Source organism: Rhineura floridana, chromosome 2, assembly GCF_030035675.1.
Source record: "Rhineura floridana isolate rRhiFlo1 chromosome 2, rRhiFlo1.hap2, whole genome shotgun sequence".
In the NCBI taxonomy this organism is placed as follows: domain Eukaryota; kingdom Metazoa; phylum Chordata; class Lepidosauria; order Squamata; family Rhineuridae; genus Rhineura; species Rhineura floridana.
In genome coordinates this window covers 190093236-190116030 of record NC_084481.1, presented here as the reverse complement: position 1 = coordinate 190116030, position 22795 = coordinate 190093236, and the positions used below count along the sequence as shown (strand labels likewise).

Here is a 22795-nt window from a genome sequence, read left to right as displayed (position 1 = left end):
GTTGTGGGGTTATGTGACCGTTCTTAAACATTTTGAATTTTATTTTAATTGTGTTGTTTTAGTACTCTGTTGTTAACCGCCCTGGCTTCCTTTGGCAGGAAGGGTAAGATAGAAATTTAATGATAAAAAAATACAGAATGCTTCTGTCAGCAGGCAACATTTTAAAAACCCATGCTACCATTGGGTTACCACTATTTGGAATGGATGTTAGCACATACTTTCTGAAAAACACCCTCCTCTGGTTCTTCCATTCTTTTCAGGCGAAGGCTCAGTCCTCACCTATGTAGTCATCTTTTGGCAATCACTTTTAGTTAGTGCTGTCAGCTGATCAATCACCTGGCTTTAATCAATTAATGACCCTTTAATACAAATGTCCAGAAGGCAACTCACACCCATTTCATCTACAGAAGCTGATTGGACTGAAGTTAATTCTTGGGTTTTTATTTTATTTTATTACAGTTGCTTGTATCTACCTTTCAGGACACACATCCTCCCAAGATTACAAGTAACATTAAAATACATTTTTTTGAAAATCACAGTGAACAGTATCAATATATACAGCGATTATCAGCGTATTTCCCACAGGGCAGCTGGTGGTAGATGGCCCTGTGGTGGATGGGAGAGTCGATATGGAAGAGGAACAGGTGCTTGATATCGTCTTTGCTTGACCTCTCTCTTGATAGTATTCTTTGTGCAGGGCGTTTGCTGGTAGATGACCATTGGGAAGGGAGAGGAGAAGATGATCTTATTTCAACACTGGTGATGGGGCAGCATTATCCACTGCACTTGAGAGCAGCTGGTTAGCCTAGAGGGTGCAGGGCATGGTGCATAGCACACACAGCTCTGTCCTTCAGTGCCTTACCGCTGCTCCTTCACTGCTGTGCCTGGTATCCTCTCAAAACAAATGCTGCAATGTAGCAAAGGTGGTATTGGAGTACTTTGTGTAAGAGGAGCAATCCGTACACCCATGTGATGCCTGCTGGAGTGCATGGCCTGGGCTGGCTACTTCTCTGCCTGCCTGCTTGGTCAGGGGACTTTTCTAATAGTGTTGGGAGATGGGGATTAGGGTTGAGCCAGGCATCCCAGGCCAGCAATAAACAAGCATTGCCACTGGATGCTGGTTCAGGAGTATGGGAATGGGGGGGGATGCGATGTGCTGCCACTGCTGGCCCTAACCCTTTCTCCAGCATTTGCTGATTGAGGCAGCCACTCCACTCTGCCTAGGGCTGGACCTGTCTGGAATGCAGTTCAACAAGTTATGCTCCAAGTTGATTACTGGCTTGTTATGTGGCTTGTAGAGATCAAATATGCTAAATGGGTTTATCCAGTCCTTACAATTTGTCCTATTCAGATGTGTCCTGGGAAATGTTCCTGGTCTGACAGGCTAACTGCATTCAGTTGAACTTCTCTTATCCTCTTGCTGATATGCATTTCCTTTCTAATGAATTTTTTTTTCTGTCACTAAGGCAGGTAACTTAGTACTCTATTTGGTTATGCAAACCAGCTCAAACAGAACCTAAGCTGTATAACACCAGCATGAAAGATAAACTTTATGAGGAGCCAAACTTTGAAAAGCAATTTAAGCTGCCCTGTGTGGGAGGTAATTACTTATTAAAACCAAAGCCCTGGGTGAAGGTGAGGTTGGCTTGTGATTACTTTGCTTTTATTGCAGAGTCTTAACAGATATAGAAAACTTGGTCATGATCTGCTTTCTAAATACGTACAACCTGGATTCCTGTTCTGCAGAAATGTGAAAAGATTTACCTTCAGGGAATGCTCATCCTCTTTCAGAACACTAAAGTATTGTCTCAACCTTTTGGACTCGATGGCCTTATAGGCCAACCCTACTGTTCTGTGATTAGCCTATGAATATCAAGACCCTTTGAGTCACGCAAACAACTACTAACAACATTTTCCCATCCCGCTACCATTGTAGAGCATTTTGCCAGCTCACCTAGAATATACCTAGGTTCCCTGCCATCCATCTGTGTCATTGATCCCTGTGCCATCCATATATTTTCAGTCCAGTTTGGCTTGAAACAGCCGCATTCCCCAACCTCTATCCATTTCTTCCATTTTTCACCTATGTACTCAAGGCCAGGACCACCTCCCTTTATAGTCTAGTGCAGGGGAGGGGAACATGTGGCCCTCCAGATGTTGGACTCCAACTCCCATCAGACCCAGCCAGCATGGCCAATGTTTGGAAGGCTAAAGGTTAGCCACTCCTGTTCTACTGAATCGAGCGTCCCAATTGGAGAAACAAGAAAAAAACATTTTCTCTGAGAAATGGAGTTTGAAATTTGAACTTTTTCCAACTTCCTTTTCCTGCAAGCCCAAAGGTATGAGACAACCTAAGCTTTCTTGATTTCCCCCATATTCCCTTCCGCAGCGGATAGGCAGACATTCCGAAGTTCTTGTTTGCCAAAACAGCTGGAAGCAGAATGGCACTTTGGGGGAGTGAAATACCAGTATGGTGGCAACAAAGAAGGTAAGTTAGAAAGAGATCATTTCCTTGTTTTTCACTCTTCTTGTATTCTGGTCCCAGAGGGCCTATTGCCGGGGGCCTGCCTTGAAATGGTTTAAACCCAGTCTGACATAAAAGTGATCACAAAACAAATCTTAAGCCTAAAAGTCATTATTGTGCTCACTAGAGTATATTGTCCCATTGAAGTAATATGGCTGTTTAATTATTTCATTTGGGTCTGTTACACTGGTCAAAAATATAGCCCTCTCCATTTTGTGGTAAAGTTGGAAATGAAATAAGATGCCCTGTTGTCCACAGGCTCATATTTGATGAGTGAGACCTTATTCCTTTCAACAGTTATACACACAAAAAAGGAGATTCCTTAGCAATAATAAGCATTGGGAATTGTTAGAGAAAGGTATCAACACATTTTCAATCTCTTCTATTTAACCTGGGAATCTTTGGTCTGAATCCCAGTGAAACCATCTATTGCCATAAGAATTTGTTTGTGCAACATGGATCTTTGTTTGCTCCTTTTCAAAAATCATTTTGCTATTTATACGCAGAGGTGTTTTTTTTAAAGTAACTATTTTAAATAAATTTCATAGGGCACAGACAGGGAACCTCCAGCCCACAGGCCTAATTAGGTCTGCCAGGGGTCCCAGTTTAGCCTGTGAGGCTGTTTTTCCACAAGCCCCTGCCTCACTGCTGCACACTTCACACTCTCTGAGTGTGGAGCAGGTACAGCTGTAGGTGCAAAGGAGCAATCGGAGGCGTTACAGTACATTTCGCATTGTTCCTCTGTAAGTGGGGCTTCCATTTGTTACCTTTTTAATTTTGGCACTAAATACCAGCCCTGCTGGGATTGTTTCCACTCAGGACCCCCTAATCAGAGTTCTCAAGCGCAGCCATTCCTGCCACAAGTGAGTCCTACTTTCAGCGCTGATGCTGAATTTAAATTTAGTGCTGAAAGCAAGCCTGGCTTGTGGCAGGGAAAGCAGTGCAAGATTCTGTTCTGTGTTATCTGCATGGCTTATGTTGTACTTTCACTTGTGTGTTTCCTCTGACAGGAGAAACGGGATTTGAGCCTTGCTATTCTGAAGTGTTGAAGGTTGTACAAGGAAAACTGCATCAACCAGATGAGATTCAGAGCAGCTCCTTCTATGCCTTTTCCTATTATTATGATCGGGCTGTAGACACTGACTTGATAGGTGAATAGCAAACATTTGAAATCTTGCTTGGGCTCTATGTCCTTTGGGGAGTGATTAGGCCTCTTTCACTCATCCATCTTTATGATTGGACTTAGAGCCATTCCAGACGCTCCTTTTTTCATACAATAAATGGACAGTGGTTATTCATTTGTTGTAGGATCTTGACATCTTTCTTCCAAGAACTGCACCTATTGTGGGAATATCTCATTTCCCGAGCACTAAGTGTTGTATTTGGAGAATATAATATTTGGAGAAATGTGATGCTCTGCCCAGCCCTGCTAGTGTATCCATTGCTATTGGGAACACTGGGTCGAATGTGGATGCACCGATGGCACAGGCACCTATTGAATATCGTGAGCGATGAGCAATATAAGCACCACGTCAAACGCCCACACCACTTTATGTGCCTCTTAAAAAGTGCCTCCCCCTTTTTCAGTTGGATTGGGATGAAATATAATGCTGCTAGTGCTAGTTGAGGGTAATTTAAATATGCTAAGAATAAAAATCCTTTTTTGATCTCTAGAGGAGCCATCCTAATATAAATGAGTGTTATTGCATGGTTAATGCTATATAAATGATCACTGTTATTTTATTCATTCCTATGGAAAAGAGTAACTGGTGCAACTATACAATTGGTTGAGCGGGTGCCACATAAGGCTTCCATTTTGCCTGGTTGTCCTAACTCAGGCATTGCCAGCTTTCTTGGGTTGATGGGCACATCTGGAATTTTGAGAGAGTTCACCCCCTTTAGTTGCTTTTCCCCCATCCTTGACAGACAAAGTATAGTTGACAAATGGAGATATTGAGTCAGCATGTCTTTTTTGGTCAAGGGCTCTTTAGCAGACATTTATATTACATTGGTATATCTGGATAATACAGAGATGGAACATTCTGCAGTAAGTCTTGTAAGAGTATACATGTGTGCGCACTCTCAGTTGTTTTTTCATGGGGTCTGGGTAGAAAGATGCAGAATTAAAATGAATCCTCTTCCATCTGTATGGTATTACCGGGGGGGGGGGTTGCAGAAGAAACACCATCAAATTAAAGCTTACATTGGTCTACATAGTAAAAAATCATAGAAACATAGCTCTGAGGCACAGATCCTTATGGATCTTCATGATTTTACAGAGAATGGGAACAAAACAACAAAGCACAGAACCTATGTTCTGTCATGGTTTTGCAGGAATAATGAGGCTCTATAAGGATTTGTGCCTTGGATCCATGTTTTTGTGCCATAACAGTGCTGGAAAGCACTATTTGTGATTCTTATGATTCCGTCAATGAAGAGGTGGTGGTTGGGGAAACCCCTGAAGTCACAATTTCAAAAAGTTGCTTTACTGGATTTGACTGTGAGCATGCCTTTTTTCTATCTCTCCATTCTCGTGTCCACTCTTTCTCCCCCAAGTCTTTGTCTCTCCCCCCCCCCCAATATCCCAGATTGCCTCCCTTTCCTTCCTACCATTTTCTTCACTGTTCTTTCTGTTCAGCTGCTGAGCTGGGCCTTGAAAAGCATTTAGAGCTGAAAGCAGTGAGGAAGAGCACTTCTCTTCCTACTCCCCCTCCCGCAAAAAGGACACAGGGCCAAAGGAGGAAGTTAAGCACTTCATGACCAAGGGGGCAGTAAGCAGGGAGGGATTCAGAGGCGTTTCCTGCAACAGAAGTCCTTAAGTCTGCCCTTTTGCCCACAAGAGCCACATAGGCAACCATGGTCCTAGCTGAAGCTAGTTCTCATCTTAAAGGTCCATCGTTAATGCTTGCTGTATTCTTGCTTTCCTGTTCAGCCCTCCTTTCTCCTGCAACTGAGGCTAAGCCAAACAATGCATAATAAAAGAAGTATTTCATGCTTTGTGTAATGGTTTCACAAAATTGAATACCTCCTTTAAATGTGCTCTATTCAGCAACTTAGACAAACTTGTTTTCTTTCAAAATGGTTCAGAAGCAACACCATAGCCACATGTGGTCCTAGAGCAGGATAGGGAACTTGTGGCCATCCAGGTGGTGTTGGATTCCCATCAGTTCCAGCCAGCATGGCCAATGGATAGGAATGATGGGAGCTGTAGTTCAGCAACATTGAGTGGGCCAGAGGTTCCCATCCCTGTTCTAGATACTGTATTCTTAAATTGCAGTGCCCATTTGCAACACTATTCTACTTTACACTAAATTTGTGTTTTTCTAAATGTTAAAATCTCAAAGAGGCATGTGTATTGCTGCTCTAACAAGTTGGCAATATGGTTGACCTAGCACACAGTTATATGTATGTTTTAATTGTTTTAAGACTGTGGCTTCAAACTGTAATGGGGAATTTTGTGGTTCTTAGAAGCTTAAGGATTCCTCAATGGGAAAACAAATAATGTTGGTCAATTGTCACTGAAAGTTCGCTTGCTTACCACTACCAAACCGGGTGTCTTCCACTGTAAAGCAACATGAAGCTCAGCAGGGCAGTGAGCAGCACTCCATGTCAACTGACTATATTCACCAGAATATGAAAAAGTCCTGTGTTTCTCTGCAGCGTATTGCAGTTCTGTGGCAAACTTGCAGTGCTTCCTTCATAGGCAAGTTATCATGGAAAGGAATTATGTAAGAAAAGAAAATGTGAAAACCATTGTTGGAAGAACCTTTGTGTATCTGAATATCCCCAGCACTTCACTTTGTAATTGTAATTCAATCAAATGTTAATTTTTTAACATCTCATGCCATCCTAACTGATCTGGAAGTCCCAATATAACATGTGTTGCATAAACGTTTTTACTTGCCTCTGAGATGTGTTTTATCAGTCCTTTACAATATCTTAGCCCGAGGATAACACTTCTTTTTTGACATTTCAGATTATGAAAAAGGCGGAGTTCTAGAAGTGAGAGATTTTAAAAGAAAAGCCCAAGAAGGTAAAACATATTTTGAGACATGAAGATAATGGAGCAGTCGCTGCAGCTGTGCCAATTTGAAATTGTGCTGCATGTGGGTTCATACTCAGGCTCCTTCACCTGTGCATCAGAGGGAATATTTTAGTCACTCACTGATATGTTTTCTATAGAGACTAAATTTGAAATATAATAGTTCTTCAGGGACAAAATATGACTAATAAGGTTCTTTAATAATTATGCTATATGAAGGACAATTTAAGGGCAAGTCAACCAATCTCCAAACCTTATGAACACAAAAGTCAGGGCTCCATCTTATGGAATCTCTTGCATAGATTATCTGTTCGAATAAATTGTGTTCATGTGTACATATCAACAGGAACCATTCCAAAAGCAGGGCCTCAATATGATCCTACAGTTTCTCTGTATAAAGGTGGAAAATATTCTACTTTGGGCAGGTAAAGACATATACTAGCTGATCATTAATCATGCATAAGGGATTGGGAACAGGCTGAGGGATCAAGACTTTCCTAACCCTACTTATTATAGTTCCAGTGACATTTACCAAGACCCATGTTCTTTCTCAGGGTGCTCACAAACCACCATTTGAAACCAATTCATGCACAAGAGTAACACAGGTGGGAGGTAAGCAAACATATGATCCCATAGCTCATTCCAGATCCCTCAGCCATGGTTAGTGGCTAGTTAGTATTATAGAAAGCAGTTTTTGTGGTAGGACCAGTTGTGTTTGTTTTTGAGTCACCTGATCTAACACTAATGAATATTCTTAATTTTTCTTTGTAGTGTGCAATAATCTAGAAAGCTACAGCTCCGCCAGCCCTTTTCTGTGTATGGATCTCAGTTACATTACAGCTTTATTAAAAGAAGGCTTTGGATTTGGAGACAGCACAATTTTACAGGCAAGTAAAAATGGCTGGAAGAAGCTTTGGTTAAACAGAATGTTCTCATTTTATTAACTAGATTGTGGTACAGGTACTTCATTCCAAATACATTGATAAAGGAGGTGGAAAGCCACAGTTTACTTGTTTTAGCAAGACAAAAGATATTGTTACTGCAAGAAGTCTTTGCAGTTCCTGGTTTCTTCTTCAAGTCAAATACAACTCAAACATAGACTCATAGCTTGGAATTGTCCAAACATATTATTTTTAAAAAGTCTCCACAATATGCAGTAATTGTTCTTTAATGAGTAGCTTCAGTGGTTGTAGTTAATGTCCTCCCAGTTTGAATTGGCTCGAGTGCTGCAAAAACAAATTATCCTGTGTCTAGTACCAGATATTGTAATGATTTTTTACTTGCTGCTAAAATTTCATCCAAAGAAAAGGGAGATTGCTGTAGTTCCTACTTTGCAAGTACAATTGCAGCTGTTCGGTCATCTCCATCTGGATTTACAATAAAAAATAGTCCGCCTATATGGAGTTAAAAATGTTTTATCTGATCTCTTGCTTTCCTTTTTTTTTTTTACAGCTGGCAAAGAAGGTGAACAACATAGAGACAAGCTGGGCTCTGGGTGCTACCTTTCATCTTCTGCAATCCCTAGGACTCTCCCATTGAGAAAGCATCACCTATAGGACATTTCCTTTTCTTGAAACAAGGAAAGGCAGTTCTGATGAGCTTGTACCAAACAGACCAAAGCAGAGGAATTGGTTGCCTTTAAGACTGGGCAGTTCCAACCTATAATAAGATGGATCCTTCTAGCGTAATAACAAGTGCTCCATTATACAGTTGCTTAACTGATGCCAAAGGGCCCGAGTTCTATATTAATAGCTTTGGGAGTGATCTTATGCAGGGAGATCAAGCACATCTTTGGCCAAGGCAGTTGGTACCAATCCATCCCAATACTAGTTTTGTTCCATACCTTTTTGCGGGCCATCTTGTGCATGACACTTTAGAAGATTCCTATCTAAAACAGAAGCTTAATGTAATTGTTTTTAAACAAAGCTGGAGTGTGCTATTTACCAACCCTTCAACTGTTTGAGACTTACGTAATTAAACTTTTAGGATTAGCTGATTCATGAACATCAAGAAGGATGCTCCCACTGATTGTGGCAGGAGTGACTTGTCAACCCTCCACCCCGATTAACCAGCTGGCCAAAAGAATCAACAGAGAGAAGACTTTAGGAACACCCTGAGGACTTGTCTCCACATCTCAAAAGCTAGGAGAGCAAAGCATTTTCTGGTTACTTTAGAAGGCCAAGAAGAGTGCTGAGGACAAACTGCCACAAATAATTTGATCCTCAGTCCAGTCTTGCAGAAATTTTTTAATGCAAGACAACCAGCTGTCTTATTCCAGTTGAAAATGAAGGCTTCTTACTAGTGTCTACTATTATGACTCCTAAATGTTTTTACTTGCTTAGAAAATGGTACCGTAACCTGGACTCCAGCATGGGACTACTTTATTTCTTTTGGTACCATGTGTTTTGATTGATGAGTAACTTTTGCTGCTAATTACAACACCATTTCTTATAGTTGGTCAGAACTGAACACCAGTGGAGTTTGTCTGGGTAAGGAGTACAAGACTGACATTTAAGTTTCTTCCTCTTACGATCTCAGTGGTGGTATGGAATTTTATCTTGCTTCTACAAGTGCCCATACCTTTCCTAGTGCAATGAGATTATTCACAAGTATCATCACCTGCAGAGTGGCCTTGTTGAAAAGGATATTTGTAATTGGCAGAGGAAGTATAAAGCAAATATTTAACTGAGTACTAAATTAAGTACTAAATTTTTAAATATTCAGAAGTGAAGGCAGATTAGGTGTTTACAGAATCTTAAGTAGACTTCATGCTGGCACGGTAGGTTTAAAGGACATTTTGGTTTAGCTGAAATCTTAAATAAAATTAAGCTAAACTGTTAAACAGACTGAGTCCCTCTTAAAAAAATATCCACACATGTAGCACTGCAAGTGTAAGTTGGGTACTGATAAGCCTTAGAATTTTCAGATACATTCACACTTTGTTCTGAAAGTAGTTAATTGTCAGAGGATAACATAAATAGCCTTGCTTATTCGCTGGGTTCATGTTACTTGGTGCTGTAAATGAATACTTTATAGCCCAGCTGTTTGGCACATGAATAAGACAGGGCTCTTTGAATGTCTATTTTAGTAATTAAAACAAATATTTTTAACAGAATGTTCTCAGACTCCAACCTCACTCTTGCAATCCTTGGAGGAAGAAGAGAGTTATTGCAACCTTTAAGTGGGAGTGGGTAAACAACAATCCTCTCATCTATGCCACAGCCACCTGACATATGTCTTAAGAGGCCAAAACTGAAATATGCTGAGCTGGGAAAAGCCGACCTGTATGTGACTAAGCTTGCAGCTCAGAATCCTTTGTCCAAAGCAGGTTTTTTTTAAAAAAATAAACCCTTAAACTGACTCCAAGTAAATTAATTCCAACAATACTGTTTTGCAAGGCCAATATTTAGAGCTTCAGAAGTCCAGTACTGGGCTTTCTAGGACAAAACAACCCACTGGTCTCACTGGAGGAAAGAACTTCTTCAACCAGAATAAGCAGACATAAGGAAATATTGTGCTCCTTGTTTTCTATTTTAAATACCTTGTCAAATGTAATACAGTCTTTATAATTGATGAATATACAGCAACCATCAGGGAACTGTAACTCTAGCTTCACAAGAATATCACTTACTAGCAAATGCCATGATCTGCTCCTAAAGAATGAAAAAATAGACACGTTATTTCTGTTTCTGATGGAGCTCTATCTCCTCTGCCCCCCCTCTGATGGTCATCTCCTTGCTATCTGACAGGGCATAGAGATGATCCAAAACAAGACAATCTACTAAGATATTAGGTAGCTCTCCTTGTCATCAACTATGAATGGACAAGCTGGCTTTTGTTTACTTTCTGCCTCTTAAGTACATGATAGAGAAAGTAACAGTGAAATCCTATATATATCTATTCAGAAGCGAACGGAGCAGATGGCCTTCCCAGCTGAAAGTGAGAGTCTGTACCAGAAGCCCTGGGAGTTATCTTTCAAAGCACAATATGGCAATGCTTCTCACGTAGCAGGTTGCACCTTCCACCAGGAAATGGAAGACTGCCACAGAGGTTGCATTCCCCAAATCGAGGGTAGAGATGGGGTGTCAGCTGGGGGAGTTTATGCTGCTTCTAGACAGGCTAACACTACTTACCAAGCACACATTTGGGGAACCAGGTTGACTATGTCAAAAGCAGCAGGTAACGTATCAATTCTCAGCTAGTAGAAACCTATATCAGCAGGAAATAAGGTGATCTCATTTCCTGGTGTGTATGTGTTGAGAAATGATACCTCGCAAGTACAGCTTGGCATTGGAAAGAGTGTGGGGTGGGTGGGTGGGTGGAGAGAGAATTGCTGAAGGATGCAACCTAGCAGCTGCCACTTGCCTATCCTTGTTTTAGATCAAATTTGATTCTGCCCTAGATGTTTTCCACAGGTCAGTGCCATTTTTGGATGCTCTCCAATGTATATGGACATTACAGTGTGTCCATGCATTCATCTCTACAAATGCTGTTGCTTGATGTGGTTGAGTCAGAACAGGGCAACTGGATGGTTTCTTTAAAGAAGGAACCATTTCACCTGAGCCACAGTTAAGAGCGAATTGTTTAATTTATGAACTATCTTAATTGTTACCCAACTTTGGTAGACCAAACAGAGAAAGGAGGAATATAAATATATAATCTTTAGATATGGTGCCCTTGTCTAAATGCTGGCTAATTAACTCTGAGCAACCCTGCTATAACCACCACTACCACAGACAGGAAGGGGAAACACATTTAGGGAAACTATTATCTAGTTGCAACCATAATCTTATTTGGGATTAAGTGAGTTTCTTAGCTCCTTATATCAAAGAGGCTTTTTAAAAAAATCTTACTTTAACTGGAGGCACAGCATTAGTTGCTTGCAATCCCCATGTCCTTAGTAGCACCAAAGGAGCCATACTTGTAGAGTACAGCCTCTTCAACATGTCAATTGCAGCCATGAGAGACAGGTTGTGTCTCTGTCGCTCTTCCTCATACTGTAGTAGATGCTTTAAAGAGCCTGGAACAGAAAGATTATTCCTAAATTAACTAATTGGTGGTTCATTTACCACCTGCAGGTACATGTGGGCTGGATCCTCCTACAAAAAGGTCCAATCTGGTATACCATGAAGGCTGACTCACAGTATGTTAAGATCTTAGGCAGGTAAAATTTGGCCATGCAATCTCCATCATAACATTACTCCATGAAATAACCAAACCAGTAAAGCAGGGTGGGTGGAGGGGCAACAGTGGCGCTCTTGCATCCCAGATGGTGGATTATGTTGCCTCTGTTGTCAGGCCAGACCTGCTGCCATGCGGGAATTCTACAAAAATCACAGTAGGCAAACAGTGATATGAACGTAACCTAAACAGCAGGCAACAGTGTGTGAACACCTTGGATTCCTACTAACGTATCTGAAATGAGTCATCTTCTAAAACAACTTTGCGTAAACAAGTACAGATTTTATGTTGCACCTTTGTCCTTTCCTCATTAATACCAACCTGGTAACATCAAGCTCTTTTCAGAAAAATGTTTTTCCTTCTACCCAATCTAGGGGAGGAGAAAATATGCCTGCCACAGATACTCAACAAATAGGTAAAGTTATTTCTTGAGCTAGTAACCAGCACTTCAGGCAGATCCTATATCACTGAATGGCAAAGAGAAGTGACATTTCATATTGCTATAAGTTTCTTCAAAGTTTGAAATTCTTACCTAGGTCCCTCCCATTGAACGCAGCAGCACTGAGATGATGGCTCAAGCATGCAATGTCACCAAAGCCCATATTCACACCCTGACCTGCTAGAGGATGTACTCTGTGAGCTGCATCCCTAAAAAGAAAGGACAATGACAGCTTATGCCAAACACAAAGAACAACACAATTTAGTACTCAATAAGAACCCTGCCGAGTAGTACTGCACAGGTTTCGCCATATTGGACTCAAAAGCTTCTCTTTGTCACTCGCTATAACTTAAATGAACACCTTACTCGATACCTACTGCCTACTCCCAGACATTGCATGAATCCCTGCCAGCGTTAGTCTTTCATGTCCCATGACACTATATTTCCTGCAGGCACCATCCACCAATCCCTTCTCCAAAGTTCATTTTATATCCTCAAGAATGTCTACCTCTGGCACTAGAAACAGCTTACTTTCATTACTCAAAAACTCCCCTTTCCAGACCAAATCAACCCACCCACCCAAAAATTTGTCATAGCACTAAAATTCCTCATTGTGAAATTACCCAATAAGAGCCACACGGTGTTGGACATATTCTGTTGCATGCCCCAGTCCAAGAGGGAATACAGCTCGGCTCTTTGGATCCACTTTTGCAACACTTGGGGGCAGCTGACGGGCTGCAGTCCCCGATGGCATCAGGAGAGAAACAGCAGATCGGAACATGGATCCAGCAGTATCAATAAAGTCAGAATGATTGGCGTTGCTCCACTGAATAATGATAGAGATTTATTTATACGGTACCCTAATATTCTCAATAGACTACAAAATTGTGAGAGTTGATACTGTTTTAAGACATCCTATCTTAGAATGCAGAAGTTCCCCTTTTTAATCTGCCCTCCATACAGACTTTCAGTAGACACCCTCACAGGAAACCTACAGTAGAGTTTATGTCCAGAAGAACCTCAGTTTTTGCAGTTCACCTGTATGTGTTTGATGCAGGAAATGCAGTGGCAAAATAAGACAAGGTATAGTTCGTGTTTCAAATGAGAAAAGTATTCTACCATCTAATAATCAAGAAGGGAGATGTTGGCATGAGGTGGTGTCACACTGTGGGCTGCCCTCATACAGGCCAAAGCTTCTCATATTACTCCTAGCAATGCAAGAAGGAACTGAACTACAGTGGCTTCCACACTGCCAGTGTAATACATGATGATCATTGACTACACATGAAATTTCATAGCTAAAGTATAAAATAAACACCACAGATGAAATATAAAGCAGAAGGATTGTACTTTGGGTTATAGAAAACTAAGAGCTTCAAAAATAAACTGAACAGCCAGTAGCTAGAAATAGGGACTCCTATATGGGTTGTCTAAGGGTGAATCAAGTTAACGACTATTCTCAGTGTCCTCTTATGCTGTATAAATGACTACACGTAGTGGTGTGCCAAAGATGTGAACTGAACAGTTACCCATGCAAAATAAATGTTATGTTTTTAGAAGGTTCCATTTTTAAGAAAAACCCCAACTTGGGCTGTACTATGCTTAAAAGATTGACCAAGTAAGGTATAACAGAGAGAGGAGCAAAGATCTATTTCTTCTCTAACTGATGCTAAAAATATGTTCCCTATCCACAGGAATTACCATACGCATCATTTTCTCTTATTCAGAAATTCATCAGTTTTGCTTGCTTTTTTTAGTTGATTCTCATGACTCCCTTAAGAATACATAAATAAAAAGAGGGAAATACTCACAAAAGCAGAGTTGATAGAGTCTATAAACCTTTCCTCCTCCATGTTTTGAAGTTGGGATGCATGTTCATGGGATGTGGACCAAACCAAAGAGCTGACAGTGTCAGAGAGCTGGCCAACATTAGGAATAAAAAACAGAAAATATCCATCCATTATGCTAATCTCTAAAAAACATCCTCCTCCCAAAAAATATGTAAGAGTTTATAACTCCAAAAGAATCCTAGAACAGTGGAGTTGGAAGGGGCCTATAAGTCCAACCCCCTCAATGCAGGAAGGAAGAAGCAAAAGGATGATAAATACATTAATGAAGATAAAACAACACACACTAACAGATGTTTTGATTGAACTAGTGCTTAAAGAGAGAGGCAAGACAAAGATTTAAAAACTGGACGAGTCAGGCATTGAGTCCTTTACCGGGAGGAGAGCAATTGGTCCCGATGGGAGGAATCTCTGCCATGCTACATTGTTATCCGTTGCCTGCAACACATGAAAACCAGAGGACAGATTACTATTGTCAAGTTTCTATCACCTGTTTTGTATGTTCAGAAGCAGCAGCACTAATGACCAATTTTCTAAGATCTGACCTCAGATAAGTGAAGGGTAGCAACTACAGCTGACTGCTCATACCGATACTGCATATTCTGAATACCAGCTGCCTTCCGGACCATAGAGTTTTGCCCATCCGCACCAATCTGTGGAAAAAAGAAATTGAAAGTAGTCAAGTTAACAGTTTCAACAAAAACAAATTACTCCATGTCTCATTGTGAATAATTACCAACTAAAGATTTTCTTTGCACTTTTATACATGGGTTATTTATGTTACAAAAACTGATTTTTCCTATACCCAGAATGTCACCATATTTAATTACTTCCTAGTAAACATGTTTAGGGCCACAACATCAAGTATAGTTTGGGGGTTATCCTAGAACCATCTCTGTCACTTGAGGCTTAGGTAGCTTCGGTGGCACAGAGTGCATTCTATCAACTTTGGTTGGTGGCCTAGCTATGCCCCTATCTGGACAGGGATAACCTGGCTTCAGTTGTCCATGCTGTGGTAACCTCCAAATTAGATTACTGCAATGCGCTGTACGTGGGGCTGCCTTTGAAGACAGTTCGGAAACAGCAGCTTCTGCAAAATGCAGCAGCCAGATTGGTAACAGGGACCAGAGAGTTCAAACATATAAAACCAATTCTGGCCCGCTTGCATTGGCTGCCTATATACTTCCAAGCCCGACTCAAGGTGCTGGTTTTAACCTATAGAGCCTTACATGGCTTGGGACCACAATACCTGATGAAACACCTCTCCTGACATGAACCCACCCATACACTACACTCAACATCAAAGGCCCTCCTCTGGGTGCCTACTCCAAGGGAAGCTCGGAGGATGGCAAAAAGGGAAAGGGCCTTTTCAGTGGTGGCCCCCAAATTACGGAATGATCTCCCCGATGAAGTTCGCCTGGTGCCAGCATTGTTATCTTTTCAGCACCAGATCAAGACTTTCCTTTTCTCCCAGGCATTCTAACAGCATGTGCTGAGCTCTGACCCCAGGTCTTTTACCTGGTTTATTTGTGCTTCATGGTTTTAAACTTTGTATGGTTTTTAAAATTGTATATTTGTTTTTAATGTTCAATGTTTTTCATTTTTGTAAACAGCCCAGAGAGCTTTGGCTATGGGGTGGTATATAAATGTAATTAATTAATTAATTAATTAAGTATAAGCACACTGAACATTTTTTACCTCTCACCATTTCAACTCATCTCAGCCCCTTCATGCTGATAGATTACTACCAAATCCAGTGGAAAGGACTTAGCAACAGATAGTGCCTTACTAAACAGAAAATAAAAAGTTACCAGCAGTTTGGTCTGTAATTTGTGTCCATCTGCTAAATCAATGTGAATCCAAGGGCTTGAGTCAGAGGTCTGATAAGGAAGGGACCAGGTGTACCCAACTGCTCTGCTCCTGTAGAGAACTTCCACTTGGTCTGATTGGGTCACAACATATCAGTGTCACCAAACAGAAATGAACGAAGAAGCAAAATAAATAAAGAAATACAATTTTAAAAAATCAGAACTAGCCAGGCAGGATAGCTAACTAATTTGCTAAATCTAAATCTAAGTACTTCTTTGGCTGTCAGTTAAGTATCTCACCGTTCTAAGTACAGAAAGCTACTGGGGCCAGGGTTGTACCATATTCTAAAGCATGAAACTTCAAGAAGTTCACTGTTACAATCCCAAGTTATCTGTTGGACATAAACATATCAATTTCTCATGGTTTTCTATGTCTCTACTCAACCCACTTCATGAAGAGTCTCATATCAACCAAGATTGGGGGAAAAGTAGCTACTACCTGAAACTGCTTCCAATTGTTTCGTTAGAGCAGACAAGATAACATCATTCTCCACTATATAACCCATATCTTCCAAGTTATCTTTATCAAAGATTATCATGGCTTCAGAACAAGCATCCCACACCTGCAGAGAAAAGAAACAGTACTAATCACAGCAAAAAAGATACAAGACCCAAAGGCAGAACATATCTAGTTAACATTAAGCAACTTAACACACAACGTGGAAATAGTAGCAGAGGACACATGAGTGAGTTATCCTCTTTTCACACTTCTGAGGTCTGTGCAAAAGGGGAACCCACCAGGAAATACTAATGTTCCTGTTGGGAGTATAGCTTGCTTATCTCCTTGCATAGGAGATATGTATTACCTCTTTGCACAAGACCCTAGAAACAAAGAAAGAGAATGCACAACTCACTTGCATGGACCTCAGAGTTAACATTACCACACACAGAGTATATTTGCTGAAGTATCAGGCACCTGCATCCGTCGAAAGGGTTTGACTCTCATATTGCAAATATGATCCCAAGCACCAAAGCCTAGAAAAGAAAGAAAAGATCTCAGAACATCAAAGGAATGGTTCTGATACTCAACAAACATTTAATGGAGAACTCTCAGGGTCAACTTAAATTTTCTCACTATTTCCATTTGGCTTCTTGCAACTTTCCTTGATTTAGCTTGTAGTTTTATTATGGCCCAACTGCCTGGTTGGTACGTAGAGGGTTATAAGAAACAAAAGCAGCATATGGATCCAGTGAATTTCCCAAGGAAAGTGACAGAAAAGGCATCATTGTGGAAGCTGCTGTGCAGACTTAGAGCAGGAGTAGGGAACCTGTGTTTCTCCCAGACGCTGTTGGACTGCAACTCTCTTCAGTTAGAATGGCCAATGGTTAGGAATGATGGGAGATGTAATCCAGCAACATCTGGAGGGCCATAGGTTCTCCATCCCTGCTTAGAGCTTCTGGGTTTTCTCTGTTGCTAAGGAAAAGCCAATCGAGTTCCAAAGAAGCATAACCATGATTTCCTGAGCAACTTGCAGGCTTTAGAATGCCCTGTCCCAGAAAATTTGGTTGTTCCCTTTCCTGCAACATCGAATTAAAACTTTTTATCAGCTGAAGCCTCTCTCTATAGTCTGTTTTGGTCTTCTCAAGAATTATTATATATGTTGCTGTTTTATTTTTGAATTATTTATTGTAATTTTTATAGTTTTGTATTTTTTTACAAATATTTGTTTTGCTGTGATTATTAGCTGCTTTAGAGGGGAACTCATCTTTGGGACCAAAAGGCATAAAAAATACAGTTTTTAAATGAATAAATTTTCTTTGGCTTAGTTGTCTGTAGAAACTATAATGGAGATTATTAAGAGCAAACTTCTGGCTTTTCACAGATAAGCAGATTTGGAAGAGGAAAGCTTAAGATGTATACCAAAAGTTTTCTTTTCTGCAAAGTGTTGTCCTGAGCTTTAAACCTGACAATCCCAAATTTTTATTCATTTAAGGGGTTTAAAACCCATCCTTCAACAAGTTCCCTGGGCAGATTACAAAATGTTAAAATGACAATAAAACAAATATGCTTCAAGTGGGATTTTCAAGTTGACCATTCTGAAGTATTCATGTTCATTAACTACATAAGAAGTATCATGCAAGTTGAATAAAGGGATAGTGAACCAATTCATAATCTACCCAATAAGTTCAAAACATATTAGACAGTTTCTAAGAAAAAGCATCCCCAACACACAGAACCAGGCAGTCATGAGCACAAACAGTGGCATAATTTGGAGATGTTCCAATGGGCTCCCAATGGGCAGCTAACTAGGACACTAACCAAGAAAAGTCCTGCTGGATCAGACCAAATGCTCATTTTGTCCAGCATTCTGTTCACAGTGGCCAACCAGATACTTATGAGAAGCCCACAAGCAGGACATGTGCTCCACAGCATTCTCCTGTTTTGTGTTCTTCAACAACTGGTATTCAGACACATATTGCCTCTGATACTGGAGGTAACATATGGCATCCCCTTTTTGGAGTGGCTCAGGATTTCATGGCCTCCATGACAACCATGGGTCTGTCCCAAGTAATATCTGGCCCCACTCATGTTGCTGGTCATACTCTGGACCTTGTTTTCTGTGTTGGTCGAGAGATATGTGATCTTGGTGTGGAGGACCTTTCATTAGTTCCGTTGTCATGGACAGATCACTTCCTGGTTAGATTTAAACTTACTGGGACTCAGAGCCTCCGCAGGGGTGGAGGACCAATTAGAATGGTCCGCCCCAGGAGACTGATGGATCCAGACGGTTTCCTGACGGATCTTGGGGAGTTTCCTGTCACCTCGGCAGGTGATTCTGTTGAAGCCCTGGTTGACCTCTGGAATGAGGAAATGACCAGGGCAGTGGACACAATCGCTCCTAAGCGCCTCCTCTCACGGATTGGAACCAAATCTGCTCCTTGGTTTACGAAGGAGCTAGGGGCGATGAAACGCGAAAGACGAAGGCTAGAGCGCTGTTGGCGGAAAACTCGGAGCGAATCTGATCAAACACGTGCTAGAACCTATTTAAGGACTTATTCTGTGGCAGTGCAGGCTCAAAAGAAAGTTTTCTTTTCCGCCTCCATTGCGTCTGCCAAGTCTCGTCCAGCGGAACTGTTTTGAGTGGTCAGGGGCCTCTTAAATTCTGACCCCTGTGAATATGATAGTGACCATGCAACAGTCCGCTGTGATGAATTCGCACGACATTTTGCAGATAAAGTCACTCAGATTCGCTCTGACTTAGACACCAACGTTAATACAGTCTCTGTGGATGTAACTTTGGCCTCTACTTGCTCGATTAGAATGGACTCTTTTCAGCTTGTTCAATCCGAGGATGTGGACAAACTCCTTGGAGAGGCGCATCCTACCACCTGCATATTAGATCCTTGTCCCTCCTGGCTTATAAAAAATGCCCGAGGAGGACTAATTGAATGGGTCAGGGAAGTGATTAATGCCTCCTTGCTTCAGGGCAGAATACCGTCCTGCTTAAAGGAGGCAGTAATAAGACCCTTATTGAAAAAATCCTCCCTGGACCCCTCATTATTAGGCAATTATCGCCCAGTTTCTAATATACCTTTTTTGGGCAAGATAATAGAGCGGGTGGTGGCGACCAAACTCCAGAGATTTTTGGATGGCACGGATTATCTAGATCCCTTTCAATCTGGTTTCAGGCCCGGCTATAGGACTGAGACGGCTTTGGTCGCCTTGGTGGATGACCTACGCAGGGAAATAGACAGGGGGAGTGTGTCCCTGTTAATTTTGCTGGACCTCTCAGCTGCTTTTGATACCATCGACCATGGTATCCTTTTGGGTCGCCTAGCTGGGATGGGACTTGGAGGCATGGTTTTACGGTGGCTCTGGTCCTTCCTAGAGGGACGAACCCAGAAGGTGATTATGGGGGATGTCTGTTTGACCTCTTGGCCATTGAGCTATGGAGTCCCCCAGGGTTCTGTTCTGTCCCCCTTGTTATTTAATATATATATGAAGCCGCTGGGAGAGGTTATCCGTAGTTTTGGGGTTCGATGTCACCAATATGCGGATGATACCCAACTCTACTTTTCTTTTCCATCTAACGAAACTAAGGAAGCCGTCAAGGTTCTGAACCGTTGCCTGGTATCAGTGATGGATTGGATGGGAGCGAACAAGCTGAAATTAAATCCTGACAAGACAGAGGTGCTCCTTGTCAGTCAAAGGGCGGATCAGGGAATAGGGATCCAACTTGTGCTGGACGGGGTTACACTCCCCCTGAAATCACAGGTTCGCAGTTTGGGAGTTCTCCTCGACTTGGCCTTGAACCTGGAGGCACAGGTCTCGGCTGTGGCAAGGAGTGCCTTTGGTCAACTAAGATTGGTACGCCAACTGCGCCCGTTACTTGACCTGTCAGACTTGATTACGGTGACACATGCCTTAGTTACATCCCGATTGGACTACTGTAATGCGCTCTACGTAGGGCTGCCCTTGAAGACTGCTCGGAAACTTAAACTGGTACAAAGAGCTGCAGCCAGGATGTTAACTGGAGCTGGGCTCAGAGAACATACAACCCCGCTGTTGTACCAGCTCCACTGGCTTCCAATCTGTTTCCGAGCACAATTCAAAGTGCTGGTTTTAACCTATAAAGCCCTATACAGCTTAGGTCCAGGCTATCTGTTAGATCGTGTCTCCCTCTATGATCCTGTCCGAGCTTTGAGATCATCTGGTGAGGCCCTGCTCAATATTCCATCCTTCTCACAAGCTTGCTTTGTAAAAACACAGAATAGGGCCTTTTCAGTGGCTGCCCCTAGATTGTGGAATTCCCTCCCTAGCGAGGTTCGACTGGCTGCCTCACTTTCATCCTTTCGTGCCCAAGTTAAGACTATTTTATTCAGACGGGCTTTTAACTAATATTGTCTTTTTAACTTTTACTGATTTAATCTATTTTTAATTGTTTTAAACTGTATATTGCTTGTTTTTAATTGATTATGTTTTTTATTTGTAAGCCGCCCTGAGTTCCTTGGAAATAGGGCGGGGTATAAATATTTTAAATAAATAAATAAAATAATAAATCACGACTAGTAGCTACCGATGGACAAATTCATGGAAGATAAACCTAATTCCCACTTAAAGCTGCCCAAGTTAGCAGCCATCACATCACCAGTCCATGTTTTTAGATTCCAGCACTGGGCCAGATATATGAATGACAGGTTACAACTTTTGGCCTCCAAACAAACAGCTCACATGTACCAGACCAAACTTGTAAGAATAAGCATTGGTGAAGCTGAAAATTAATTTCCTTAAGTGAATGTTACAGTTGCATTCTTTCTCTAGATGACTCAAGCTAGTTCTACAATGTATGAGTCTCATTCTCCCCATCTCTCCCAAGCTAATATCCTACATGGCACAAAATGCTATGTAGACTTACATCTGTCATTTCATACTCATCAAAACACCATGCATCTGTATACACTCATAGCTGGCAACCAGATAATTGGTGAATGTTATACTTACTACCAAGAAGTGTGGCTGAGCCAGGTGTAATAGCACTGACCCTATTACTATAACTCTTAGGCAATTGATTAGCCACTTTCTTTGGACCAGCTTCAAGTAGCAGAATTTTCTTATCAGAGAGATGAACATCATGCCCTTATAAAAAAAAAAGCCAGATGTTTAAAATCTTTATCAAAGATTAAATAATTAACATCCTGCAACAAGAGTCCACAAGCACAGATGTCCATTTTGTGTCTTCCCCTGAACATGCAGTCTTTACACTCTTTAATCCCTAAAAATTGAAAGCCACCACAGAACTTTTTTCTAAATGAATGTATGTCCTGGTTCTTCTCAACCCACTGACCACTACTAAGAACTTTATCGTCTGCTCTACTATGACCTTAAGTGTCTTGTGGCACTTTAAAACCTAACTAATTACAGCATAAGTTTTTGTGGACTAGTCCCCTTCATCCAATGCATGAAGTGTTATCCTGAGTTTCTGATATATAAACTAAACACATAGTTGGGGAGATTGTAAGCAGTAAGATGAAAGGGAAATTAAATGCAAAAATGTGTGTGCCTGTAAATATCACACAAATGCAACTCAGACCAACACTTGAAATGGATTCTGATGAAGTGGACTCTTGTCTACTAAAGCGTATGCTACAATAAATGTGTTTCATGGTGCTGCAATACTCTGTGGGTTTACTGCACAGACTAACATTTACCCCTCTAAAACCTAAGTATGAAAAATAGACAGGATAAGTTCATCTTTACAGACTTATGTTTAAATCTCCCATTGCAGCAGAACAAACTCCATCTAGTCAGAAGGATAAGAGCTAATGCATCCTTCAACATTTGAACCCAGCCAGGGTCTTCCAGATGTCAATAACCTTGAGACATTGCTGCAGAGATGCACTTTAGAGAGTAATTCATGCAGCCTCTTCAGATGCTGTTGGCACATACTGAATTTTGGTGAACTACATTATTGACATGAAGTTCATGAACATGATGGACACAGAAGTTTCAGTCCATTTCATTAAGATCCCCCTTTGAAATGTTTGCAGCAACCGTAATAATATACTACATATTAGCACAGCTGTAAAACTACTACCGTAGAACGCACTTTACTGCCTAGATAGTGAATGACCTATGTCATCGACATGCCTGAGAACAGGAACCTGCAGAAATTAAAATTACGAATATGACTTGCACAAGGGTCTGTCGCCAGGTGGTCAGTCTCCTACCCAGTGCAGCAGCCATGGCGGTCCCGACCATGCCACCACCTGATACCACCACATCGTACACCGCCGTCGAACCATTGGATCTCAATGAGTCCCGCCGCACGAGAGACCCGACAAGGCTGGTACGGAGACAAAAGCTCTTCCTACAATAGGGCCCAAAGCTGCAGCACGGTAACAAGCCCACTACGGCCGCCATCTTTTGGGAAGTGACGCATACGTCACCATAAC

General features: G+C 41.4%; 2 protein-coding genes across 5 annotated transcripts in view; one reads left to right on the top strand and one right to left on the bottom strand.

The window, feature by feature from the left end:
• The window catches only part of ENTPD5 (ectonucleoside triphosphate diphosphohydrolase 5 (inactive)), a 32129-nt gene extending 22448 nt beyond the window's left edge, over positions 1–9681 (top strand). For all 3 annotated transcript variants that reach the window (XM_061611720.1, XM_061611721.1, XM_061611719.1), the window contains exons 10-14: positions 2390–2488; positions 3535–3675; positions 6501–6557; positions 7338–7453; positions 8019–9681. In XM_061611720.1, the coding sequence (XP_061467704.1) occupies positions 2390–2488; positions 3535–3675; positions 6501–6557; positions 7338–7453; positions 8019–8105 (500 nt within the window). In that variant the 3' untranslated portion in view covers positions 8106–9681. The remainder of the gene's footprint in view (positions 1–2389; positions 2489–3534; positions 3676–6500; positions 6558–7337; positions 7454–8018) is intronic.
• Positions 7476–22791, bottom strand: COQ6 (coenzyme Q6, monooxygenase). Of its 2 annotated transcripts, none has more exons than XR_009760724.1 (13): positions 22571–22791; positions 21345–21479; positions 16818–16876; positions 16341–16464; positions 15845–15975; positions 14579–14686; positions 14409–14471; positions 13998–14105; positions 12810–13012; positions 12280–12395; positions 11420–11586; positions 10108–10219; positions 7476–7792 (listed from the first exon to the last, which is right to left on the bottom strand). XR_009760724.1 is itself a non-coding variant. In XM_061611718.1 (13 exons), the coding sequence occupies exons 1-13, from the start codon at positions 22761–22763 to the stop codon at positions 7734–7736; spliced, it is 1488 nt and encodes a 495-aa protein (XP_061467702.1). In that variant the 5' UTR covers positions 22764–22791; the 3' UTR covers positions 7476–7733. The 2 variants fall into 2 exon arrangements, 1 of the variants encoding a protein (XP_061467702.1); XM_061611718.1 differs by having other exon boundaries at positions 10198–10219.
• Positions 22792–22795: the final 4 nt, after the last annotated feature.

Excerpts from the sequence above, each read along its gene's own strand:
- COQ6 (XM_061611718.1), bottom strand. The coding sequence starts at position 22,763 with ATGGCGGCCGTAGTGGGCTTGTTACCGTGCTGCAGCTTTGGGCCCTAT. Across the intron at positions 14,687-15,844 it reads AATTACAGACCAAACTGCTG|ATTGGTGCGGATGGGCAAAA; the intron begins GTAACTTTTTAT and ends TTTTTTCCACAG. Across the intron at positions 11,587-12,279 it reads GTTCAATGGGAGGGACCTAG|GCTCTTTAAAGCATCTACTA; the intron begins GTAAGAATTTCA and ends TTTCTGTTCCAG.